Source organism: Cyanistes caeruleus, chromosome 1 (assembly GCF_971803275.1).
Source record: "Cyanistes caeruleus chromosome 1, bCyaCae1.hap1.1, whole genome shotgun sequence".
In the NCBI taxonomy this organism is placed as follows: Eukaryota; Metazoa; Chordata; class Aves; order Passeriformes; family Paridae; genus Cyanistes; species Cyanistes caeruleus.
The window spans coordinates 113869271-113895533 of NC_141701.1; the positions used below are offsets into that span (position 1 = coordinate 113869271).

General features: G+C 36.3%; 1 protein-coding gene across 21 annotated transcripts in view; it reads left to right on the forward strand.

The window, feature by feature from the left end:
- TOP2B (DNA topoisomerase II beta) overlaps positions 1–26263 on the forward strand; it is a 73762-nt gene that overhangs the window by 28811 nt on the left and 18688 nt on the right. For 14 of the 21 annotated variants that reach the window (XM_086851195.1, XM_086851203.1, XM_086851187.1 and 11 more), the window contains 17 exons: positions 3825–3998; positions 4677–4767; positions 6768–6831; positions 8053–8198; positions 8582–8679; positions 10113–10325; positions 10405–10578; positions 15068–15169; positions 15251–15388; positions 16963–17101; positions 19763–19920; positions 20634–20759; positions 21426–21536; positions 21618–21723; positions 21915–22024; positions 24469–24561; positions 24656–24770. In XM_086851195.1, the coding sequence (XP_086707321.1) occupies positions 3843–3998; positions 4677–4767; positions 6768–6831; positions 8053–8198; positions 8582–8679; positions 10113–10325; positions 10405–10578; positions 15068–15169; positions 15251–15388; positions 16963–17101; positions 19763–19920; positions 20634–20759; positions 21426–21536; positions 21618–21723; positions 21915–22024; positions 24469–24561; positions 24656–24770 (2140 nt within the window). In that variant the 5' untranslated portion in view covers positions 3825–3842. The remainder of the gene's footprint in view (positions 1–3824; positions 3999–4676; positions 4768–6767; positions 6832–8052; positions 8199–8581; positions 8680–10112; positions 10326–10404; positions 10579–15067; positions 15170–15250; positions 15389–16962; positions 17102–19762; positions 19921–20633; positions 20760–21425; positions 21537–21617; positions 21724–21914; positions 22025–24468; positions 24562–24655; positions 24771–26263) is intronic. The other 7 variants (XM_086851254.1, XM_086851235.1, XM_086851226.1 and 4 more) reach the window with 1 other exon arrangement.

Genomic DNA, 26263 nt, shown 5'->3' on the forward strand with positions numbered 1-26263 from the left:
ACTGCAGTTCTGTGGACTTCTGATCCCTGCATACCTGAATAATTACATTCATTTGTATGGTTGAATACTTTTGGGCTTTTGCTTTTATTCTTGTGTTTCAATAGCATGTTAAATAAGTTCTGAATGTTTGTAACACAACAGTTTTTACGTGCAGAATATGTATGATTCTTGAAGGGTTGTATGAATAAAATCATGCATCATGAATAAAATCTGTCCTTTATGATAATGAAATGAACATTTAAGTTGGCATACTTTGTGATGTCTTAAAAACTGTAGCATTAAAGTTCTTTAAGACTACTTTTTCCCTTTTTTTAATTTTTTTTTTTCAAATCATTGAGCAGAAAGAAAATATGTTATGCTGATCCTTTGTGTATTTTTCTCCCTTCTTAAATCATACATTGTCTTCCAATGAGTGTGTTATAGACAATAATGGACATGGGTGTCCCAGGGAGTAGAGTGGCAGAAGATCCTTACTAATGCTGGCCTACAGCAAACTGTAAGTGTCCCCAGGAAGGGACACTTCTGCAAGGCTAACTCTGTTTAGGCAGCAGAGTTTGTTTTGGTATGACCTCCCTTGCCTGTCAACATGACAACGATTTGAAAGTAGCATCTCCAGAGAAGATAGTTTTGATACTCTACATTTATTACTGATAAACTGGAAAGTATAAACTCTAAACTGTCAGCTGCCCAGTTTTTCACTGGAAAGCAAAAATGTGTTTCCTAGCATTGTATTAAAGGCAGTAACCTGTAGAAATCCCTTCCCAACATTCTATTCTGTAAGTTTTCCCCACTCTAGAGTTACTCAGTCACAATAAAATAGACTTTTGCAAATCTTCTGACTCTTACTCTACTTGTCCCATAGCATTTTTGCTATTGGAGGTAGGAAAATTGTAGCCTAAATTTTTAAGCTAAGGTTTAAGCTCTCACTTTGTGTTAATGTGTTTGCTGAGTTGGGATGCGTGGTTAGATCCCAGTTCTCACACTGGATGAGCAGAAGCATTTTGGAGAGCTGTCCTGAGAATATAATACTGATATACATGTCAGCTGAAGAACTATCATGGTAACAGCCTATCACAAACTTCCCTGACTGTAAAAACTCCTTAAAGCCTAAGAATTGTGAGCAAACAAAACAGTTCTGTTTGAACAAGATTTTGATGGCCTTTGCACCTGGAATTCTTTTGCATTCATGTAAATTTTGTGTCCTCTCTTCCATTTTTTCCATCACTTATTTAATCTGGGAAGTATTATACTATTTTCCTGCTAGCCAGTGGTCCCTTCAGAACAAGTGAGCATAGTAAAACAGTGTTAACAGAGCTGTGGGACCAGTAAGTGAGCTAAGGGTAATTCCTATGAGATATGATGTCAAAGATGGTAATAAAATAAAAAATATTTATATACATGTACACTGAAACTCATTGGAAGCCTGGGCATCATTCACATAACTACTTAAATGAAAAAAAAAATGTGTTTCAACTATTGGCAGTGCTTCTTTTGTAACAATTTTTATTTCTCCTCTTCCATGTATCAGTTTATTGTATTTATTTGAAAAGCTCTGTTCCTTTTCTGCTTGCTTAATTAATCTATAGCTAGTATTTTTAGGGTGATGGTGACAAGGTTATCACAGTTTAAAACTAAATAACTGTGAAGGCTAAATTAACTTGGATACCAAAGCCCTCTAATCACCCATGTGATTTTGCAACTTCCCTGTTTGGCAGAAAATGAGATAGACTCCAGAAGAATAGTCATGAGAGCTAGTGTTGTGGTTCCAGCTCTGCTGCATGTAATCCTGGTGCCAGATTGTGAGGTTCCCTGGGTTCTTTCCTCTTTTCCTCTGGATGCTGTCAGATACAGGAGTAGTAATAGAGAGTTTTATTCTCATTTGGCACGTTCAGGTATACTTGTGGCCAAATAATTGGTTGTTGTCATCACTGGTGCACACAATCTGCCTCTCTCAAAGTTCTGGAAGTATGTTTCCTACAATTTGCATAAATAAACTAGAAAAATGTGATCTCTAAATCTGGAGGAGAAAGGTAATTTCCCATGTTATGAATAGAATTAAATGCTTTTTTCTTGTGCTGGCTTGGCTGGGCTTGGGGACGTGTAGAGGCATCAAAGCCTGAGTACTAGAAGCTGGAGAAGATAAATGAGATTAATATGTGGAGAGTTGTGTGCTGTAGGTTGGTGTTTGGCCTTTTTGGTTCTGCTGAAGTTGTTTGTGTGAATTCAATATCCTTTGCTCCATTTTCCTATGGATTTATGTGCTTTCTTGTCCTTTGCTTTCAGTGCTATCTGAGCAACAAAAACTAGATCAAAGGAGAAGTGATTACACTTCCTCTTGGCCACAAAATTTGCATGATGACTGGTTAATTGAGGGTTGGAGTTTAGTCTGTATTTACTTTCTTACATAGGCACATACTAGAAACAGCTAAATGAGAGGGAAAAAAATTGTCTGAGTGGCAAGTGGGTTTTGTCTTCTTTATTTGTCTGGTGATGGTTTCTACTGGTCATGTAACACCTGCTTCAGAGTTCATAAACCCCCTCTGAGAGAAGGAGGCTATTTCAGGTACTGGGTGGGTGGGGACAGAATTTCTTATGTCTTCTAGCCAGGCAAATAAATCATGTGAGTTTAAAGTTACATTTACTGTCGTTTTTAAGATAATTCAGATAATTCCATTATATAGATAGGAATGCATACTGTAAAATGTCATTACTAGCTTCTTTGTTTATATGCTTTTACTGTCTCAGAATAGGGCCAGTCTATATTTGGTTGTTCCAATTAACCTTTTTTTAATGTGATTTTCATTCAATGGCAAGGAGGCATCTATCAGGAAAAAAATTGCTGAAAGTGCACCAAATCTCTGTATCCCACCTCCCTCCCTGTCCAAAGTGACTTAGTTTACCATAAAACTGTTCTTCAAAGTATTTTTCATAAAATCCAGACAGATTAGTCATGAATTCTGTTTAAATTCCAACATCAGCCTATGTGATTCTCTCTTCTTACAGTCCTTGGTTTATTTCATAGAATCATAGAATGACCTGGGTTGGAGGGGACTTTAAAGATCATTGAGTTCCAAACCCTCCTGCCATGGACAGGGACACCTTCCACTAGACCAGTTTGCTCAGAAGCTCCATCCAACCTGGCCTTGGACACTCCCAGGGATAGGGCATCCACAGCTTCTCTGGGCAACCTGTTCCAGTGCCTCACCACTCTCACAGTAAAGAATGTCTTCCTAATAACTAATCTAACTCTACTCTTTCAGTCTGAAGCCATTCCCCCTTGTCATTTCTCTATATGCTCTTGTAAATAGTGTCTCTCCTTTCATCATAAAGCGTTCTGGGATTGTATCAGGTTTGATCACTTCAATAGAGAATGTAAATTATAGTAATTGAGAAGCTAGTAGGAGAGGCATTATAGTGTCTTAAGTCCTGCTGAATGAATTGTCCAGACTACAATGTAAAAGTGTGGTATTGCTGTTACCATTTAGAACAGTATTCAGTGGTTTGGATTCAAATGCTTATGCACAAAATGGATGTTATAAATACTTAACCTGAAGAGATGGGTGCCTTTTGTGTTGTTGTTTCCTTATTTTGGTTTATTGTGCTTAGTAAATTGCAAGTTTGAATATGCAACAATTTGTTAAGGATCTGTCATGTAATCTGTTGATTTTTCTCTGTTGCAAGTTCTATCTTAATACATCTGAAAACTTAACATTTAAATTACATGACAAGTTTTGATTGTAATTTGAATCTCTGTCAGATTTTGTTTATGTCTCAAAAGTGACAGATTGAATGAGGTTGATTGTTGGTTTGGTTTGTTTTTTTAGACATTATTTGATAATCAGATGAATGCTTCAAAAAAGGAAGACTCAGAAAGCATTAATAAAAATGACACTTCAAAGAAGATGTCTGTTGAGAGGGTTTATCAGAAAAAGACTCAGCTTGAGCACATCCTCCTCCGTCCAGATACCTACATTGGGTCAGTTGAACCCTTAACTCAGGTAGGTGTCACTAAATTTACAGTCTTACTGGTTTTTGTTGTTTTAATGAGGAAATGTCTATTCTGGTTATTAAATAGATGCATCTCTGCTTTTCTAAGTATTCTGAATTAGAAAGTTAAAAGCTGTGGTCTTGTTTATGTATGTGTGTGTAGGAAGGGGATGAGATAAGACTTGCTGTAAGGCGTTGAGTGCTTGGTTGATCTGAAAAGATATGGTCAAAACTATTGAAATCCAGTCAAAACACAAACACTCACCTATGTGTGTAAACAGACAGCTATGTGTGCATGGGTGTGTGCTCACAAACGTGCCTTGTGCACACACATACGTATGCTCATTTTTATGCAGCATTTGTTCTAGGTCCAAAAGTGCTTTGGTCTGTTTGTTTAGGTAGAGAACAGAGAATTTAAGCCTCCTGCTGGAACTTTCTTCAGTTGTTTTTGTGAAGTTGCAAATTGCTTTGAACTTCACTGTCTGTACTGTTGGGAGTTCCCTGCCAAGCAGAAAATAATGGATTTTCATTATGGAATTCTTTGTGGGTACAGCTATAACTTTTGCACACTTCTACTTTTGTCTTGTATGCCTGCAGTAATCAGACTGTAAGAGGAAAGTTCCTGAAGGAAAGAGAATCACAGACTGGTTTACCAAGACAGTAAATACTTTTATTTTGTTTCCATGTAGTTAATGTGGGTTTATGATGAAGATGTAGGAATGAACTGCAGAGAAGTTACCTTTGTTCCAGGGTTGTACAAGATATTTGATGAAATTCTTGGTAAGTATTTTGACCAATGATTTTGCCTTAGCATTATGGAGTACAAGCTTTTCTGAGTGCTCTCAAAGTACATCAACTTGTATCTAAGTTTAAATCCCAGATATGAGTCCTGCTAAACTATAGGGCATGAAAATCTAGTGCATTCTAGAATTATAGAACAGTTTAAAAGGGAAGAGTTTTCAGCTGAACTTGTAAGAAAATGTAAATATTTGTTACTGAATGTTCAAACTACATTGTTCTTTATGATCAATATTGTTGCAAGATTTTTAATCTGTGAACTGTTATTAGGGCTACAATTTAAAGTGACATTTGAAAGAAGATTATTTCTCTGAAGGAATGCAACTTCTAAGTTGTCTGAGATTGTTCACTTAGATCATCCTTTCATCAATCATTAGACTTCATCCTTCTGTACAGAGGGACAGAGGTCGTAGTTTCCATGGATCATATCTAGACTTCAGACAGTTTTAAAATAAGTATGTATCACACTGCCATTAAAAAGCACTATGGCTGAGGCACAAAAGAATTATTTTTAGAAAATTGTGTCAGTTCTCTGAGTTACTGTTACTTTCTGGTTGATGATACTCTGTTGGTGACAGACTAATCAGACAGTACAGATGACAAAATAATCAGCAGTAGAGATGTGGAATATCTGAATACTGTGTGCTGTCTGATGAACTGATATTTTTGCCTAATTGACATGAAATCTTGGACTTCTCAGCTTTCATGAAGTTCTGTTTAAAGGATTGGTAGGATTACATCATTAATTAAATTAGGATCTACCGAGGTCAGTTTTCATGACCTTCATTAGGTTCACAACTTTTCCACATCTCTAAAATTGCTTTACTGCATTGCTGTCTTTGAGACAATAAGGACTTTATCTTTACCAGATGGAAAATAATCCTTAATATTTTTTTAGTATTAGTTTTAACTTATTAATTTGATAAACATGGGAGTGCTTATCAAACATTTAGTTTGATTGCTTCTGTTTTCAGTGCTACTTCATATATCTTTTTTGGCTTTTCATGTTAGGAAGTCCACTTCCATATTGTCCCATTCAGAAGGAAGATCAGTATTCTGTCATTATTGGAGTACTTCACGGCTTATTGCTGCTTTATGAGGCACTGATAAGTGCTCCAGAGAGTGTGGTTTGAGAACTAGGGGACAGTGTAATAACATTATGAAAATGGGACATTTTAGCTATGCATGCTTTTGGGTGAAACTGCACTTCATGGTTTTAGCAAAAGCACCTTGAAATACCTGATCTTAGACTGAGGTCCTTGTCAGCTGTTAAGATATTGTACTTTGGTGCTTTGGGGTTTTACTTTCATCTGTTTCATGGATGATGAGACAGATACTGGAAATGACTGTAATGTGTTATTTTCATGTTTAGTGGCCACAGTCACATTTCTGCTTCCTGTAGTTTGAATACCTGGAAGTGCAATTTAATTAAATTCTGATCAAATGTTAATTTCCAGTTATCCTCATTTAGATCCTAAACTGTGTAGACTGATAGTTACAAGTCTTGCAGGCTCTTTAGAGAGAACTTCTGCTGCAGTCAAAACACCCCTTAATGGATGTGACTTTTTCTGGTGGGTTTCAATGTGTAAACTGGTCTGGTGATGCATATAAGTTTCTAGGGTTTTTCACATACATGCTGCAATAAATATCTAAACAAGAACAACAAGAGAAGAATTAAGTGCTCAGTATGTTAAGAACAGTTATGAGCTCAAGAAATACACTTCTATATTTATTTCTGAGGTAGTCTGACTGCTAGAAATAGAATCAGTAATTATAAGAAGGTTGAAAAATATATTCTTGTAGGTACTTGGTTATATTTAAATACTTCAGTGCTAAGATATGAAATATATACAAGGAGCTACCAGATTAAAAAATACCTGGATTATTGTAACTGGTGGTGGAATATCTATAAAATTAGTTTTACAGACCAAAAGATTAAGAATTGCCTCTGAAGTGTTAATTTATGCTACTTTGTTTCATAGTAAATGCTGCTGACAATAAGCAGAGGGACAAGAATATGACTTGTATTAAAATATCCATTGATCCGTAAGTAAAAGCTTGTTTTCACTTGCTTTCCCTGTCAGTGCTATTGCAGTTTAGATTTGTACAAATGATTTGACTAATGAAATTGGATTTCTTGAAAACAGAATATTTTTAGAATTATTTCTATTATTTTCATATTTTAAAATGAAGAGGTGAATTAGAAGTGGTTAACAGTAAGTGCTGCTATTCTGAATTTATAGTAATTGCTTTCCTAAACCATTTGTTAAGGTTTGAATGAAACTTCTAATGAGAAGTTCATTAAATTTATGATAAAGTGAAAGTTTGACAGTGCATGACTATAGACAACCAGATTTCTTACAGATCTTAAATACCAGCTTTGAGATTTTGTAACACAGTTTTGCCCTTCTTAAACTTCTGTGTTAACTCCTTTAGCATTAGGATAAGATTGTTTGAATTAGTCATCTATATCACACTGAAACTTCATATTGCAAATACATCATTACCATGATTTTTTGAAACTGCACACTTGAAAGGATAATTTCTGGTGAGAAGTACTGTATTTAAATAGATGCTGATTGGGCTCCTTTAGTAGTACCTTTTCAGTGACATTGAACTGAATAATAAATTATTTAGAAAGCTAGATTTCAGACCTAACCTTTAGGATAAATATACTAAGACATGATTCTTCTACTTTCATCATGGAGTGGGAAGGAAATGGTAAATGTGTAAATTTGCCTGACCTGTCCTGATTTTGAATTCTCTAATACTCAGAAACAAAAATTCTGTGTTAAGAGCTAGAAATATTAATGGTGCCAGATATTGATGGATTTTGGCACTGATACATAAAGTCACAATGTTCATCATAGCTCAGAAATAACAATTTGAAACAGATGATAACTTGTCTGGATGGACTTCAATGAAACCTTAAAAGCTACATCTCTAACTTGAGTGTAATTCTTAAGCCTCAGGATCCTGTTGCAGTTCATGTTGACAGTGAAAGCTTGTCAAACAGATTCTTTTTGGTTTTTTGAGGTGGTTATTTTTGTCTTATGAAATACTGTTATGTATGGACAATTAAGCTCCTTCTTCCAAGACATCTAATAAGCAAAAATAAGTGGAGTTTTTTGTAATTAAAATTGTTAGAGCTCTAAGTAAATGTGGTAAGGATATTTGCTGTGTTTTTATGTATTTATTTTATTTACTGTGTTTAGACAGGAATGCAGAGGCTGCATTCATTTGCTTAATGTCTTCACTGTTTTCTAGGGAATCAAACATTATCAGCATATGGAATAATGGAAAGGGGATACCGGTTGTGGAACACAAAGTAGAAAAAGTATATGTACCTGCTTTAATCTTTGGGCAGCTACTAACGTCCAGCAATTATGATGATGATGAGAAAAAAGTTACAGGCAAGGCTATTTAATGTGCTTTGTTTTATTCAGTTAAGACATTGTGTGACTCTTCAATATGCTTCCCCTTCTTAATTTTTTTCTTTCTTTTCTGTTTCATAACAGGTGATTACTCAGTCACCCTTAATATAGCTCTTTATTAGAGTAAAAAGACTTGAAATATCTTACTTTTTCTTTTTTGATACCAGTATTTAAAGAGAACTTTACATTTACGTCTCTAATGTCAGTGTAAAAAACAATATCCTTTTATATTTTAATTGTAATGTATATTTAAACACTTCTGCTCCTGAAATGCAAGGAAAAATAAATTTTATAAATTAGGATATGATTTATTGTCCTAAATTTAAACTGGTCCTGGTTTACTATATGTTGTTTTTTTTCAGGTGGACGCAATGGCTATGGTGCAAAACTTTGTAACATATTTAGTACAAAGTTTACAGTTGAAACTGCTTGCAAAGAGTACAAACACAGCTTTAAGCAGGTATAGAAATGTTCAAAACTTCTTTCCTTTCTTTTTAGCTGTAGTTACATCTTAAGTTAAGTTAAATCTTAACACATATATTTCAGGAGTATTTAACAAAATGGAAAATTTCTCATTCAAAGGGACGTGTAGAGTTTTCAGGCTAGGTTAGTTCAGTTGGTAAAAATTGGTATTTCTATTTGTTAGACTTTTTGGGTAAAATGATATTTTCTTTGGAGTGTTAGGTAACTAAAAAAACCCCTAAATTTCTGTTAAAACTTAAGTATATTCATGTACATGTGAAAAGGAATATATTCAATTGAAAAATTTTGAAATTGCTGTTGTATAATTTGTAAAAAAAAAATCGTTCTACTTAGCTATACAAACATGGAAACAATTATCTGTGTAATTTTGTATGGTGTTAAGAAAGAGATTTTTCAGTGTTTATGTCATGAATTTAACTAGCCCCACGTGGACTAGAGTGCATACCCCATTCTTGAACCCATTGCTCATTGTTGGCATACAGACCAAGGGCTGAATGTGTTCAGGTCTACTGTATATAGCTTTGAGTTGGCCACTTTTCTAAGAGTTTAAAGGACTTTGGCAGAGTATTAGATGCTAAAGTTCCTTGGCTTTACAGTCTTTCCCACCTGGAGGCTTTCTTCTCTTACTTTTTGGACAATTAATTAATTTCTGGTCATGCTATCATATCACTACATAAATAATACACTTAATCTGTTATACCTGTCTCTTAAAAAATGTAATATTTTATGCTGACTGCCAAAGGGCAAATTAATATTGGTTCAAGTGTACTTTTTGAAAATGACTAAATGCTTTATGACTTAAAGTGCTACACTTTTCAGTATTATCAAAATCTGTGAAAATTTATTAGAACTGAACTTTGATATATGTTGTGAGCAGATATTGTTCTGCTTGATCATGCAGATGTGCCCACGTTCTTAAACAGGGAACAATACAAGACTCCTGAGTCAAGTCTGAACACCTTGGGGCTGGTTTGTTTTTGGAACATTGCACAGCCACCAAGGTGCTGTCTTGTAGACTACTGAGACTCTGCACAGGGACTAAAAAGCCTCTCTGTAGAGGTGTGCAATAGATTGAAAGTGTTAAATGGATGGCTAATAAGGACTGTAATCCCAGTTCACTTGTATCTAGTTTAGTAAGCTCTGTGGGAGGCTTCATTTGCATTAGAATAATGTCCATCAATGTAATAATAGCTGCATGTTTACAGAAACCACAAATGTGCTGCCACCTATGCTTGTGCTTACCTCTGTAAATCAATTAACTTTGTGTAGTGTTTTACCAGAGGAAACTTCTAAAGGAAGTTTGTGAGTTTTTTGTTGTGCAACTGTTGCAATCACAGCATAGCCAGAAAAGGGACTAAAGGAGGAGGACAACGTGTTGTAAACTAATATCTAAAATTTTTTTTTCCCAAGACTTGGATGAACAACATGATGAAGACCTCTGAGCCCAAGATTAAACATTTCGAAGGTGATGACTACACATGCATTACATTCCAGCCAGATCTGTCTAAATTTAAAATGGAAAAGCTTGATAAGGATATTGTGGCCCTCATGACAAGACGAGCGTACGACTTGGCTGGGTCATGCAAAGGAGTCAAAGTCATGTTGAATGGGAAGAAACTACCTGTAAGAACATCAGTTGATGTATCTTGAGTGTACTGAGTATTTGCTGCAGAGAGTAGTGACTGTTACCTGTTACTTGTAGGTAAATGGATTTCGCAGCTACGTAGATCTTTACGTTAAGGACAAGCTGGATGAAACCGGAGTCGCACTCAAAGTCATCCACGAAGTGGTGAATGAACGATGGGATGTGTGCCTCACTCTGAGTGAAAAAGGGTTCCAGCAGATCAGCTTTGTAAATAGTATAGCTACCACAAAGGTGAGTGGTTAGATCAAATGGTACAAAATGGAAATGATAAAATGAGCACTGAGGCTGTGCCCAGTCAGGTGTTTGATAAAAAAGTGAATCTGTGTTGCTATAAATAAATAGGTGAAGTAATCCTCTGCATGAGACAAACTGGCAGAGCAATTGGATGCAATCAGAATAGATCCATTGCAGTATTTCTACATAGGCACTAGTTTTGATAATGCTGGTGATCCTTATTGGTGATACTGATGTCTTATGTGAGCATACAAGGTATTGAAGAAAATGGAACGAATTTATTTCATCCTTTTTAACACATTGTAATTAAATAATTCTGAAAGTAAGGTAAAAAAGTGTAAAAACTCGTGTAGAGCTACCAGTAGCAAGTTTTGGAGGGCAAAAATGGCTTTTGGCCTTGAGAAGTGGCTGTTCATTTATTGCTTTATGATATAAAAAATTGGCTTGGAGTGTTGAGATTAATTTTCTTTTATTTGTGTATCTTTGTAAGGATATCTAGATTTTCTTTGCAACTATAGTAGTAAAGATATAATAAAGAAAGATCTTAAGTTATGCTAAAGCAGCAATGTGCTCAGCATCCTAAATAAAGTACAGCTCAGTGCTTCTCAGCTTGTGGGGGTGGTCAGGCAGGAAGGGAGTCACCTGAAATCAATCAGCATAGCTCCTATTTACACTGTCTTGGCGTGAACAAGGTTTAGGGATCTGTGGTCCACCATGGTGAAAAAAAAGTCTTTGTCACTTCTGCTCTTCACAAATTGCACTGGATGAGGGACCTAACAACTAGGCAGTTAGGTTGTTAGATCTTAGTGAACAGTCTAGTTATTAGAGCTAGCAGATCTAACAGGCTAGATTTAACAAGACTAGAAGTCCTAGTAATTGGTGAGACTGTTTCTAGAGAATCTTAACTGTGAGCTTTCCAAAAGATGGGAAGGATAAGAATTAGTAATCAGACATTTTGAAACCTCTCCTTGCTCAGATCTCTGTTGAAGGAGTCAGAAGAAAAATGTAATGGTAGCACAAATGGTTCATAAGCACTGGTTGTTACACTAAGTCTAGCAGATGCCCAGGAATGTCAGTGTTAATCTTGGTGTTAGGTGATGTGTAGCCAGTGTCTGGTGGGGCATAATTTTTATTACATAACTTCTTTTCAGTCACTCTCAGTGTAGCTGAACAAATGTTCTGTGGTAACAGGGCAAGTTTATTTAATTGTAGAGTATTTACTTTCTAAGTGTGCATTGCAATTAAAAGCTTTGTCAAAACTAGTGATGGCAAATCTGGTAGTTGAAGGGTTACAACTTTGTTTTAGTTCAGGCCTCTTTGTGCAACATAAAGAAGAAAAATAACATGGCCTAAGATATTTGTACAATACTTTTATGATGAAACTAACAATGTAGAGAAACTTCACTATGCTTGGTGAACCAGGCTAAAAAAAATTTTTTGAAAAAACTGAATACTTCCTGACTCCTAACTAAAATAAATTGCATATGCTTTGTCCAAAGATTCTGAATTTTATTCTTCTGGATCAATATTCACCATCATGCAGTTATACATTGTTATTATATACTATTTTGGAATATGTCTAGGAAAAAATTCTGTGTATTCTTCAAAAAAATTCTATGTACTTACGAAAGTAAGTGTTGTAGTTTCTAGGTTTTGCCACTCTCCCAGTCCATGCCCCACGTGTGTTACTGGGTGTGGGATGCTGGGACAGTGAACCCCCTCACCAGCAATTGTTGAGCAGCTACCTACTGATGGGACATAATAGGTAGTAACTAACTGCATCAGCTGCCTGCCCCCTTATCTGCTAACACCTGAGGAACTCATTCTAGCTATTAATTATCACTGTCTGCTGACAGATTTTTGTTTCTGCATCTGGGTAAATTTCACCCAGCACTAACTTTCCCCCACCTTTTTTAAACTTGTTATAAATTCCAAGTAAGTTTTTTTTTTAGGTTGCTGGCATGGTGTCTTTTGAGGGATTTGAGAGGTCAGGCAGTATGTTTAGGTGCCCTTGTCTAGTTTGTGTAAATTTGTTACCTTTTTCAGTTCCCCATTTAATCAAAATTTTGCCATAGTAAACCACCACAAAATTTGAATTTAGGCTCTCAAACAGCATTTGAAAAAATGTTTGTAGCTATTAACAGCTGTACCTTAGTGTAGCTATTGACAGATACCCTTCAGTGAGACTTGAAAACTGATTAAACATGGTCCTCTTAAGTTCTGAATTTCAAATAGTAGCTGTGGTAGAAATTGTAGTAGAAACCTCATCTATTAACATAGCAATCTAATGATAATTTTAGTATGGTGGCACTGCTTACTGAAATACTACCAATCACTTTAGCAGAAATGTTCAGCCAATACATTTGCAGTGTCAGAAGTTACACTTGAATGGACAGAGAATCCAAACCTGTTAAAATTTGCTGGACTTGAGCAACAAATTCAGAATTATTCTAGATTTCAGATTTATTTGCATAAAATAAATATAATTTTAGAAAATGTGAAGGAAGATAGGATTGAAAATGTAAAACTCATTGGATGGAAACTTCAAATTTATAGTTAGCTTCTGAATTTTTCTACCAAATAAACTATTAATCTGTTCATAGAGTTTAAATGTAGCTTACCTCCAAATTGATGGAAACTATTGGCTATGAGAAGAATAGAGCATATATAGGAAGCAGTCAAAGCTTCATTTTTTAAGATTTTTGTTAGCACTTAATTAGATACCTTTGCATCCTGAAGTTTGCAAGACAGGACCTCCATCATTACCTTCTGGGAAAAGAAGGTTATGCAGTTCTAGCTCTCTTTCCCCATGATTCAAAAGTTGTAATAATCTTTGGCAACCCCTTGATTCAGAGGGTATTTTTGCCTTTGTGTCTCGAATGGGATTGTTCTGACAGGTGGGGCAGTTCCAGGCTGTTCTGGTCCCAGAGTGGGTACATTTGCCACCTGCTGGTAAAATGGTTAAGAAGGTCCCAACTCTGAGCTCTGAACATCCCTCACTCAGAGCTGCACCCTTAAGAATGGACTCAGGAACGGGGAACTGCTGTAATAACTAGTATCTCCTAAGAACAAGAATTACTGGTAAACTGCTGGTTTGGTTGATATGTCAGATGCTACTTTTAGCAAAACTTAGAAATTGCTAAAGTTTTAAATGCAAAAATATACTGAGATGTTCCCATAAGCATAAATTTTCAGAAATGTGATGGGTAAAAGAAATGCATTTCAAGATTGCCATTCAAGTGTGGAAGGATTTTGAAACGTGTAATTTGATATTTTCCTGTAATAGCTTTTCTTTACAGTTTGGAAATGGATTTATTTTCCTTTAAAGTGGCAGGGTATTGATAGTTCAGCTTTCAATTGAACTCTAGCTCTACTGAAACTCTGTCATCCATATGTGGATAAAAAAAGTTGTGTTTTAATTTTGGCAGCTTTTGGTGGTTTGGATGTGGGTTTTTTGGATGGTTAGTTTTTTTTTTAGAAGAAATGCCACGAGGAAAGACTTTGTATGGTGCCTCTAATGGTTTGTGTTGATGTTTTAGTAGATGACTCTAGGAACTGAGAGAAACCATAGTTGGTTTCTTTGAAGTGCAAGTACTGGTTTGGTTATGACTAATAATATTTACTAGCTTAACCATTTTGGTTTTATTTACTCTCTTTTTTTTTTTTTAATTTAAATCTCTGCTTTCTGTATGAAGCTGAGAGCACAGCTGCTATCCCATCAATTCAACTTCTTTACATCTTCAGTCTTTTCACATGCATATTCTGCCTTAAAATGTAGAATCCTAACTTTTGGGGGTTGATTGCTAGTTCTTTTCCACTTTTTGGTCACTATTTATTCTTGGTTTTGTTTCTTCTTACTTATTTCTTACTATCCTACACTTTCTCATGCCTGCCAAGAGCTTTTTTTAAACTCTGTTCTGTTTTACATACAGCTTTAAAGATTGAGGGTATTTCTGTTTGTTACTTCATGATGAACTTCCCCATAGATATGTGTTCTTCATTTTGTCTGCCCTAATACAGATTGGTCTGAACAGGAGCCAGTATTTAGTCTGTATTTTTGCAAGGTGCTAATTGATCTAAAGCAAAGGTGATCTGTGTAAAATATGTAATGTTGAGTTAGGTATGTTTTCATTTTATGAGATATGCCTTCATCACTCCACTTTTCATTACAAGATTTTAGTCAAAGTGTCATGAACTTCCTATGACAGCCACTAGAATTTAACATTTTATTAATATTTTTGACTTTTTTGTCTACAAATTTGAAGGAAGATATTTGAGTAATCAATCATCTAACTTCAGTCATCCTCACTTGAAGACTGAATGACCTGAAAAAAACCAGATTTTTCTATCTTATGCTGCAACTCAGTGTGCATGGGTTTCTATACCAAAGTATGACTACAGGAATTTTATTTTTACAGCTAAAAGCTATTAGGAAATTCTGTGGTTATTTTGTTTATTATTTGTTTTTTTCTCTTCCCTAATTCAGGGTGGTAGGCATGTTGATTATGTGGTGGATCAGGTTGTGGGCAAACTGATAGAAGTGGTGAAAAAGAAGAATAAAGCTGGAGTCTCAGTCAAACCATTTCAGGCAAGTAACTTTATACAAAAATATTGAAAGAGATGAATGTGAAAATTTTATTAAGTAATTTGGTTTCTATGTTTTAAACAGGTGAAGAACCATATATGGGTTTTTGTTAATTGCTTGATTGAAAACCCATCATTTGATTCCCAGACAAAGGAAAACATGACATTGCAGCCTAAAAGTTTTGGGTCCAAGTGCCAGCTATCTGAGAAATTTTTTAAAGCAGTAAGTATACCTTTTTAGTTTTCTCCTCTGTGAAACGGGAATTGACACAGTGGACCAAGTGTATGTTCTGCAGCAGAAGATGAATTTTAGTTCATTATGGTACTGCAGTGACATTTGCATACTCTGGAAATGGGATGAAGGAATGTGTGATAATTCTCTGGTCTTAATGATGGATGCAATGACTGTGTTTTGATTGTTACCCTGGATTTAAAAGTGAGCTTCACCTGATCAACACATTTGTTGGAGATTCTGGGATTTACATTGGTGAAATGAATAAGACTCTTAATATCTAAACGAGGTCCTTCATCGATTTTTTTTGTGTTTAAATATTTTTCTGAATCTGAGAATATTGTCTACCTTACTCTTTGGTATCAGTCCTATTCTATTTTGCTGGAGTGAAAAGAGAGGGAGGGGATATTTCACATTTACTTGTTCATCCAGTAATCAAGAAAATGCAAAACAGTGCCTGTAGTATTCAAAGGGATCAAGTGATCATTATTGTCAGGCAGTAAGTTAAAAAATTTTTTTGATGATAGATGGGCTAAGAATTGCTGTTCTAAATGAATACATTTGTAGAAATACATCAGAGAGGTTTTTCCTCTACTAAATTTTCATACAATGAAGGAAAAGTAGAATTCTGTTAGCCAGAACTCATTATACTAAGTCCTATTTAATGCCAGTAGCCTAAAATGAAACTCCAGTAGTGAGGAGAACAGTGCCACTGCTAATACTCCTGGCATCAAAACTTTACTGATTGTATAGTGGTTTATTCTTCTAATTCTTTGTTATGGGTGACATTCCTACAGAGTTTAGAGGAAAAAGAAATAACAGTCTTATATAACAAAATCTGAAGAATGAATACATGTTGTGTTACCATCAGCAGGTTTGATTTATAGCGTTTCTAATATTCCCAGAAGTAAACATTGATTTCTAGATGCATTAAATGTGCAGCACAATCTCAACAATGAATGGTGTATTATGGGAGATAATTAAAAGCCAAAGCTCACAGTATTTTGCTCCATCTGTGTTTCCTTTTGATGTGAAACAAAACCTAAAGCAGTTTTAGTTTAGAAAATACACTATATGCTATTTTTTTCTGCAGATGTGTTTCTAAAATTGGTATCAGGTTCTCAAGTGGTTGGTAGAAAGCTCATTCTCAAATAGTTTTGATTCTCTTTCAGCCATTTTCAGTCATTTCCAAAGGAACTGTAAATGGTCATAAATATCCCATAAGGCTGCTTTTTGCTGTCAAAGTCCAGGAAACAAGTGTGTAGTGCCTAAAATGTCTCAGCACATCGACTACACAATATAAGACAACCTCTTGTTAGGTCTCAGACCTCCTTTGCTCTTTCCATCAGTTAGAGAAGTGGTGGAAAAGCAAACTCCTTTTGTGTTGTGTGTCAGTTGTATGTGCATGAAGTGCTAAATATTAAGATGTGTGTTCTTTCACATGTTGCAATTTTTAAAATTTAGAGGACCTTAGAAACAGTGTTAGTGATTTAAAACCAAGGTGAAAGAGTCTGCTGTCTGAAGGTTTATTTTTCTCATTCACAATTCTCATTTGTTGCTTGTAGGCCTCTAACTGTGGTATCATAGAGAGTATTTTGAATTGGGTCAAATTTAAGGCACAAACTCAACTGAACAAAAAATGTTCATCAGTGAAACACAGTAAAATCAAGGGCATTCCAAAACTGGATGATGCTAATGATGCTGGTAAGAGCACTTACTTTTAAATTCTTTACTGTTTCATAAATTCTTCACACACATGCTAATTTGAAACCTGACTTTTATTTCTCATTCTGATGTGTTTTTTAATAAAAATCTTTCTGGTTTCCTAAATTTTCTACAGCTAGAATTTAAACATGATGGCTGAGAATTTAAACGAGACACTTGGTTTTGGTAGGGTTTTTTTGCTTCTTTGGTTTGGGGTTATTTTTTTGTGCTTCATTGTTCAAGCCAAAGATGACCTGATGAGATGATGGTTCTGTTTAATTTTCCTCCCTTTCTCTTTGGTTCCTTGGTGATTATGTTTTAATTGAGTTTTCTTCAGTATTTAATTACTTTTTCATTTATTCAGGTGTGATATTTTGCCTCAAAAGTTGATAATTACATCTACTCTAGTATATTGCCTATGGAATTTTCACTCCTCACTCAGATATATGCTCCTGATACTTCTCTTGCCAAAAAGGTTGTGTGCTTGAAGAAATTATATATATTTTCATGGATATCAAGCCTAGCGCTCTTAACTCATATAATGAATGATTCTGGACACACTTTTTTGGTAGTTTTTTTAGTTTTGCTTTGGAGATCAGGCTTCAAAATTACTTCTTACTCTGGTTTTTTGTTTGTTTCTGTGTTTTTTGGTTTTTTGCTTTTTTTTCTTTTTGTTTGTTTGGTTGTTTTTTTTTGGCTGGGGGTGAAGGGGAAGGGAGAATATTTATCAGGCGAGCTAATAAAATATTTGATTATTTTTCATCCTGAAAGTTCCTCAACTGAGAAGGGGTGTAGGAATTCATTTGGGCTGAACACTCATGACTAAAGCTTTGCATGACTTGAATGCCTGTTACCCAGGTATTTCTCTCAAGCCTCATTATTGTTTCATGTGGAGGGAACTCTGCATCTCCTGAGGAGGTTTAGCCAGGTATTCTGGAAGATACTGGATTTCTGACATTGAAGGCATTGCACTTTCAGGCTAGACACACAGGAAGTGCAGCAGAGAGAGAACAGTCTCTGGCCACAAATCCCTCTGACTTTAGTTATTCCTGTGGTTTTTAGATTTTATCTTTACTTGAAGAGTGAATTTGAAGCTGAGGTCCAGCATCCACAGGTTTCTTGTGTACCTGGTACCCCTGAATGTTTTAATCATTGTCAGTTAATGCATAGGAATAAGAGAGGTACATCTGTAGAGTGATGGACTTGCTGCAGATTTCCTCCCCCTCCTCTGTAAAGAAAGGGTTCTACACCTGGTCATTCTTGCTTTCTTGTGATCTTGAACAGCTCTACATAATTCTGGGACTTGTTGTAGGAGAAGAAGTGGAAATCAAAGCAAAAATTAAGAATATTGGATTTTAAGGTTGCATCTAGGTTACTAAATCAGATGAAGCATAAAAGCATTTTCTGAACCTGTCAGTTCATGTAGTTTTGTCTTTGAGTCCTTTAGGGCTGTGCTCAGGAAAATACCTGGCATATTCCGAAATTTTTTGCTACTGATTGGATCCATTCCAGAAGAAGGTGAACCTGGATGACATTCACATATGTTTTCTGCAATTCATATATGAAAATTATTGGCTTTTATATATTCTAAAACAGCAGACTGGTGTTTTTCTAGGTATTTGGAGTCCACCTTGCTGGTAGGTAGTCACAGGCAGTGTGAGTAACTGCCTTAGATTATATTAAGCCACCCGTCTTGATTCAGAAAACCAAAGGTGCTGAATGTTCCTGTGTAATAGGAAGTATGGGGTGGCTTTTGTCTACCAGGTAAAGGCAAATTACAGCACACCTTTTAAATACCAGTATATTCAAAACTACCTTATTAGCAGTAGGTGAGACTCAACCAGCTTGAAGGTTTTTTGGAGTCTTTCCTACCACAGGCATGGATAAAAGAGCAAAGCAACTTAATGAGCATATGCACTGTTGCAGAAGGGTGGGTTCCTTTTTACAGCCTGCTTGTTATTTAGAACATTCCACTGCTACAATTGCAGTAGGCAGAACATGAATGTCATTCCAGTTTTGAGCACACAGGCACCAAAATGCTGTCTCTTGTAGAATCAAAATTACACTGTTAGTGAAGACTTTTCTGTTTGAGAAATTTTGGAGGCATAAGAAGTGCAAATGTTCTCATTGTTTGAGCTTTTCTGACAAATTTTTCATACAGTTGTCTGGCTTTACCTGATTGACAATAAAAAGGGAAAACCACAAAATTGTGATTTAACAAATTACTTTTTAAAATATACTCTGAGGAAAGTGAAAATGCAGAAATAACTCCTCTATGTAACTCTAGACATGCATAATGCATGTGTGTAAGAAATCTGCAGTTAGCAAAATAAAACAGTGAAGGTAGAGAAGCAATCTGTGTCTTCTTTTGTGTGGATGTGTAGGTACCATTATATAAGACATGCCACTATTGCATCCCATTTTGCTTATTTTGCTACTTGTCTGTACCAATCCATAGTCTACTGCTAAGGGCAAGGATACTCATTGCTGTGCAGTTTTAGTGGAATGGAAGGCCACCCCTAAGAAGAGAAATTCAGCCTACTTAAATTAACTGATGGGAGGAAATTACCTGTAGAGTAGAAAATAATTCAACTGTATTTCTTTTATTTGAGTTACAGTTTCTGGTTTTTTGCCTTCCCTCTACTTCTTCCTGGCCTGCAGGTGGCAAACATTCCTTGGACTGCACGTTGATATTAACAGAAGGAGACTCAGCCAAATCTTTAGCTGTCTCTGGCCTAGGTGTTATTGGTAGAGACAGATACGGAGTCTTCCCACTCAGGGGCAAAATTCTCAATGTCCGAGAAGCTTCTCACAAACAGGTGTGTAGTTTTGTCCTTTCCATTTTGCTGACAAATGAATGTCCTCCTGCTTATTCTTGATTTCTAGATTTACATCTTTGTAGTTTAATTTTTAATTTTTTCATGGAAGTTTTTTGACTGAGATTTCATAAACTACCAGCAATTTTGAGGACTGGGATAAGCACGTAAATATTAACTGTAGCAGTGCAGTATTGGGATGATGAAGTTAATTTCTTCACAAGTGAAGGGAAATCTTTCTATGACTCATATTCTTGTTTCACATGAGTACTTAAAACCTCTACCACTTTGTATTTTTCTCCATTGCCATGGGATTTCATGGACTCACAACATGAGTCAGCAGCCAGCAGCATTACCCCATCATATTGCTCCTGCTGCCATAATTTGTCTGTAATAAGAGGTGTGCTGCAGATGCCTATAAAAACAGTGGAAAAAGAAGGCAGCTTTGTGAGATGACTTTTTGTTATACATTCAGTTTTCTCCCAGCTTTTCCCATCCAAATTGCTCTGCCTGTAGAGGAGAAAGACAGTGGTGTAGTCTTGAGAATTTGCATATACAGAAGAAATCATTACAAGTGCAAAGGCTTCAAGGGGTAGGAATAAAAAGCTTATGAGATTGAGGTTCGGGTGCATTGAAAAAATAGCTATAAAGCAAGACTGGGATGTTTCTGAATCTCTGCTTCTTACACTGGCTGCAAAAATAACTTTTTTGTACAGATTATGGAAAATGCAGAGATCAACAACATCATCAAAATAGTTGGATTACAATACAAGAAAAGCTATGAAGATCCAGAATCTCTGAAAAGTTTGAGATATGGAAAAATCATGATCATGACAGATCAGGTGGGTCTGAAATTCACAGGTTTTAATCTACAGTGCTTCTTACAATGTGTTTTGCTGCAATTTCGTAGGTTCTGAGGTTTCTTTAAAGGATTAATTTATCTGTGTTGCTTTGGTTGCTCCAAATACACAACTGAACCTTGCTGCAGAAAATAGCAAGAGGCCAAAGTAATAATAAAAACATGCTATTGATAATTCAAAAATATGTTGAAAATAGGGACAAAAGTAGACAGTAAATGAGTTGGTATTGCTAACAAATCAGAAAAAAAAGAATGTAGGCAATTATTTTTGGATAATCTCATGATTGAACTGTCAAGCCACCAATGAGAACTGTGGCCAGGTTTGGCTTTTTTCCTCCAAAAATTCAACTCTGTGATGTCTGGGAGAGCTGCCTAGCTCTCGGCAAAAACATGCCACAGCCGAGAAACTTTGAACAGCAACCATGCACTTGGTTTGGAAGAGCTTTTTAATAGCTCAGGGACAGTGACATGCACAGGTGGTTATTTCATACCCAGGTCCAGTTTGAAATACAAATTAAAATCAGCTGTTCCTTTCTATGCTTTCTGTCATCAGACATTGTGTTGATGTGTTCAGGCCAGTGAGTGGGTTTTTTGGTGGTTCAGGGGAATCTGATACAAGACTGCTTCATGTTTTCGTGTTCTGATTCAGGATCAGGATGGATCTCACATAAAGGGCTTGTTGATCAATTTTATTCATCACAATTGGCCATCACTGTTGAAACATGGTTTTCTTGAGGAATTCATCACCCCTATTGTGAAGGTATGGGTTCTGTTATTGAGATTTTATGGATTACTTACAGCACAACAGAAATGTTGATTTTGTTTGTTTGTTTTTTCAAAGGCAAGCAAAAATAAGCAAGAACTTTCATTCTATAGTATTCCTGAATTTGATGAGTGGAAAAAGCATATGGAAAATCATAAAGCATGGAAGATAAAATACTACAAAGGTTTGTTTGAAAACAAATATGTGAGCCCTATGAATAAATAATAATAAATGGGTGCTGTGAAGTTTTATTATAGCTCTTTTCATGATTGTATCTTACATAATGATTTTATAATATTCCCAGGAAAATAAAAGGGATAAAATAATAAAACTTTAATTTTGAATATTGAGTAACTATTTCTTTTTATTGTACAGGATTGGGTACCAGCACTGCTAAAGAAGCAAAAGAATATTTTGCTGACATGGAAAGACATCGGATCTTGTTTCGATATGCTGGGCCTGAGGATGATGCTGCCATTACACTGGTAAGAACTCACAAAAGTGCTTCTATATGATACATTTTAGTTTTCATTGTGTGCTGAAAGGGGCACGTGAGGAAGTCTTGACAGAGCTTGTTCCAGGTTTTTTTGTGTACCTGAAAGAAATACTTTGGGTGGAGAAAGAATCTTTTGGAAAATGTTTTGAATTTTGGAATAAGCTAAATCCATGGCACAGAATGAGCTCAGTCTTCTACTTGTAGCTTTGATAATTTTGTGTGGTATGAATATCAAGAAATGTTACAGTCAGAATTGCTTTTAAAGACAGAACATACAAAAAATATTCTGCGGGGTTTTAATTTGTTTGGGCAATAGAGCCCAAATGAATCATGTTTCACATTTACTTAGGGGTCTGTATTTTGTTTCTGAGCAAAGAAGATCAGATAAATATTGTTTATTCATTGAAGATCTGTATACATGTATTTATGCACATGCTCTACATATTTGAATTTGAAGTTTTGTAAATTGTGTGCAGGAAAATACTTGTGATTTAAGGAAAGCTTGTGGAAAGAAAAAGTATGAAGTGTCTGGAATGAAGCTGTTTTCTTAAGAAATATTTCAACTTTTATCTACTTTAATTTGCTATTTTAATTGTAGGTGACATTAGTGAGAAAAAAGGGTAGGAGAGAAAAAGAAAAAAGAAAATGGAAAACTGTCTACCTCTCTTAGACAAAACAGCTTTTTTCTTACCCTGTGGGTACAGTAAAATGTGTGGTTTTACTAAAAGAATTCTGATCTCTATTTCTGCAGAGACCTTCATGCACAGACTGGTGTATGAGGCCATGTAACCAATTATGGCTGATCCTCACTGTTACCTAAAATAGTATTCTGTCAGTCTGGGAGGAAGCTGTTCACCTCTGTTACACCTCAGCAACGCCCAGCTAGTGCTGGAGCTGTGTACAAAAGCTTCACTTACACTTCCACCTTCATTTCCTCTGCTGGTCACTGAAATCCCAGCCCCAAGTTTACCTCTGGGTGGTGTGTGATTATGGGCCCCACTAGACCTCATGATAGCTGAAATCTAGGACAGCAAAAAATTATTTCACTAAGCAAATTCTTCAGCATTCTAAAGAATTCTTTTGCTAGTAAATGAAGTATTAGAATAGCAATTTTAAGTGGAGAAACAAAAAAAAATGTCCCCTTCTTATTCTTTTGAGGGATAAATATTTGAGAACGGCTCTTAATTCCAATAATTCTGTTATTATTCTATTGAAATAGTTTTTATGCCAATCCAGCTCTTGGTCATTTGTCACTTCAGTGGTCTATGAAAGATATAGATAAATTGAAAGGTGCCAGAAGAAAACTGTAAGAATTAATCCTGTTTTTTCTAAAAGCCTAATATTAAATTTTCAGATGTCTGGCACTGTGAATTATCAAGCTTTGTTCACAAAGGAAGTCAGTCTGATGCAAAACAGGGTGATATGGCTTAGTACCTTCCTCAGAAACTAACATTTAATATTTATATTACCACTGTAGCATCATAGTCTCCAAGGAATTGAAACTACTCATTGAGCTCTTTTGGAGTGCTCCAGTCAGAGGCCTTTGAAAAAGATGGTGCTGATAACTGTGTTCTTATGCAGGAGAGTGGTTGAAATCAGGACATGATGAAGTTTCTTTATATTACTCCCTGAGGAAAAAAAAGGCAGTACCCCAGCAGCTCACAGAATTTCCTCAAAGGAGTCAAAATCTTGTTTAAACCACATATTCAGTTTCTATGTATTTTTCTCTTTTCTGGGGAAGTAACTCACTGGAGGGGAACTCTGTTTCTGTAACACTATAAAGTCAGAACATTCCTGTGTTCTTTTGTGATAAGTGGTTGCTGGAAAGTGATGTCTTGTCATCATGAGGGCTGAGGCCATCAGTCAGCTGGCCCAAACTCTGGCTGGGGCTTTTTGTGCAGCATCAGTTTTGTCAGGTTGTCAATTTCTGTCAGAGGGCTAGGCATGGCCAGTCAGGAACCTACAAGTTATTGACAGAGCAAAGAGGGAGTGGAAATGACAAGACTGGGGTTTTTTTTCTAATTTCTTCCATTGATTTTCTTGATGAGAGCTGGTTATAGCTTGGTCTAAATGATGAACCCAAAAGCTTAACCCTTAAAACCGTGTGAGGAAAGATCTTCAAACCTGTGTGTCAAAGCACAGCTCTGATATGAAGAGGGGAAGAAGAATGATAAGATTTGTCTAAATGTGTGCAGATTTCAGGAAAGTGAGAGATCTGTCATTTCAAAAACCCTTGTGCAAAAATGTCTGAAAAGTCATGTACTGCTACTGCTCCTTTAATGTAAATGTTAGTTATATGGATTAGCTTGTCCAACTAAGCATTATGGAATACTTGTTCAGAAAGTGCAATATACTTAAAATTCTTACTGAAGTAGCATACATTTGCACAAACATTTATATGCTGATACTTTAGTGTACTTGGAATCTTTCCAGGCCTTCAGTAAGAAGAAGATTGATGACCGAAAAGAATGGTTAACAAATTTCATGGAAGACAGGCGACAGCGTCGACTACATGGCCTTCCTGAGGTGAGTCCTAAATAATAGCAATAAATCTGCCAGGTAAGATTTAAATGTAATGTATTTTTTGTATTGAATGAATAATGTATGTGGTTTTTTTCAGCAATTTTTATATGGTACAGCAACAAAACATTTGACTTACAATGATTTCATTAACAAGGAGTTGATCCTTTTCTCAAATTCAGACAATGAGAGATCTATCCCTTCCCTTGTTGATGGTAAGTTAATAATTCATTATGATTTTTTTGAATATTCCTGTTTATTGATGTTTTTTACAGCTGTGATTTGCATTGGAATTAATGAATTCAAGTAGAGAATATAAGAACTTCCATGCATATGTTTATATCAATGTTACCCTGGGTGCATTAGGAAGAGCAGTGCCAGGGGATCAAGGGAGGTGATCCTGCCCCTCTGCTCAGCCCTAGTTGAGGTCACATCTGCTGTGTCCAGTTCTGGGCTCCTCAAGAGAGCACATGGAGCTCCTGCATTGGGTCCAGCGGAGGGTTGTGAAGATGATTAAGGGACTGGAGCATCTCTCTTATGAGGAAAGGCTGAGGGAGCTAGGCCTGCTCAGTCTCAAGAGATGATTGAGAGGGGGCCTCATCAATGTGTTTAAGTATCTGAAGGGGAGGTGTCGAGAGGATGGTGCCAGGATCTTCTCAGTGATGCCAAACAATAGGACAAGAGGTAGTGGACAGACACTGATGCACAGGATGTTCCACCTGCACATGAGGAAGAGCTTCTTCAGTGTGCAGTGGCCACACACTGGAACAAATTGCCCAGAGAGGGTGTGGAGTCTCCCTCAGTGGGGATATTTGAGAGAGAGACCATATCCTATGCAATGTGCTCTAGGATGATCCTGCCTGGGGAGGTTGGAGCAGGTGAGCTGTGGTGGTCCCTTCCAACCCTAACAATTTAGTAATTTATGTGCTAAGGAATTGCCATGTTTCTTCTGTGAGGAAGTTTAAACTGTTGCTGTGCAGGCTTTTTATTTAACCAGACCTATTCCCTAGGCCCTACAAATGCTTTGTTTCTGCTCACACCATCAGAGAAAGCAAGTCTCTTAAGTGCTTATAATAATTAACATTCATGTCAGCAGCTGAGTGCAGATAAAGATGCAAATGTTTTCTCCTCTCAGTCTTGCACCACAGGCAGTGCTCTAGTGTTTACTGACCTGTAATCTTTCTAGGCTCCTGTCAGTCAGGTTTACAAACCCTCCCCTTGCAATAGCATGTACATTAAAAGGAGCAGTTTTTACTACACTACAGCTTCATTTGTAAAACTGTCTGCAGACAGCGTGAGCAGGAATTTCTGCCCATGTCATTGTCTGTGTGCACAAGCTTACTATGATCAGAAAAAAGGCCTTGAAACTTCAGGAGGGGTGAAGTGCATTTATCTCCAGTTCCCTGTACATTTTATAGTGTAGGTGGTCAGCCTTCTTAACACTACAGACTTGCACCAAAATATTCATGCAGTGAGAGCTTTTCGTGTTTTGCATGAAAGAGAGGGATGGTTCAGGGGGCAGGGGCAGTAGCTTCCCTGTAGGATGGATCCCCAGCTTTGATGCAGAATGAAACTGAGTTAGGTGTGCAGATACACACCTAGGGAACCCCAAAGAATGTCAGTCTCTGTTTCAGCTTCTCCAGACTTACTTCCTCCCATACCTGGTTACTTACGGAGCTGTGTCTTTCAAGAGGTCATTGCTCCTTAC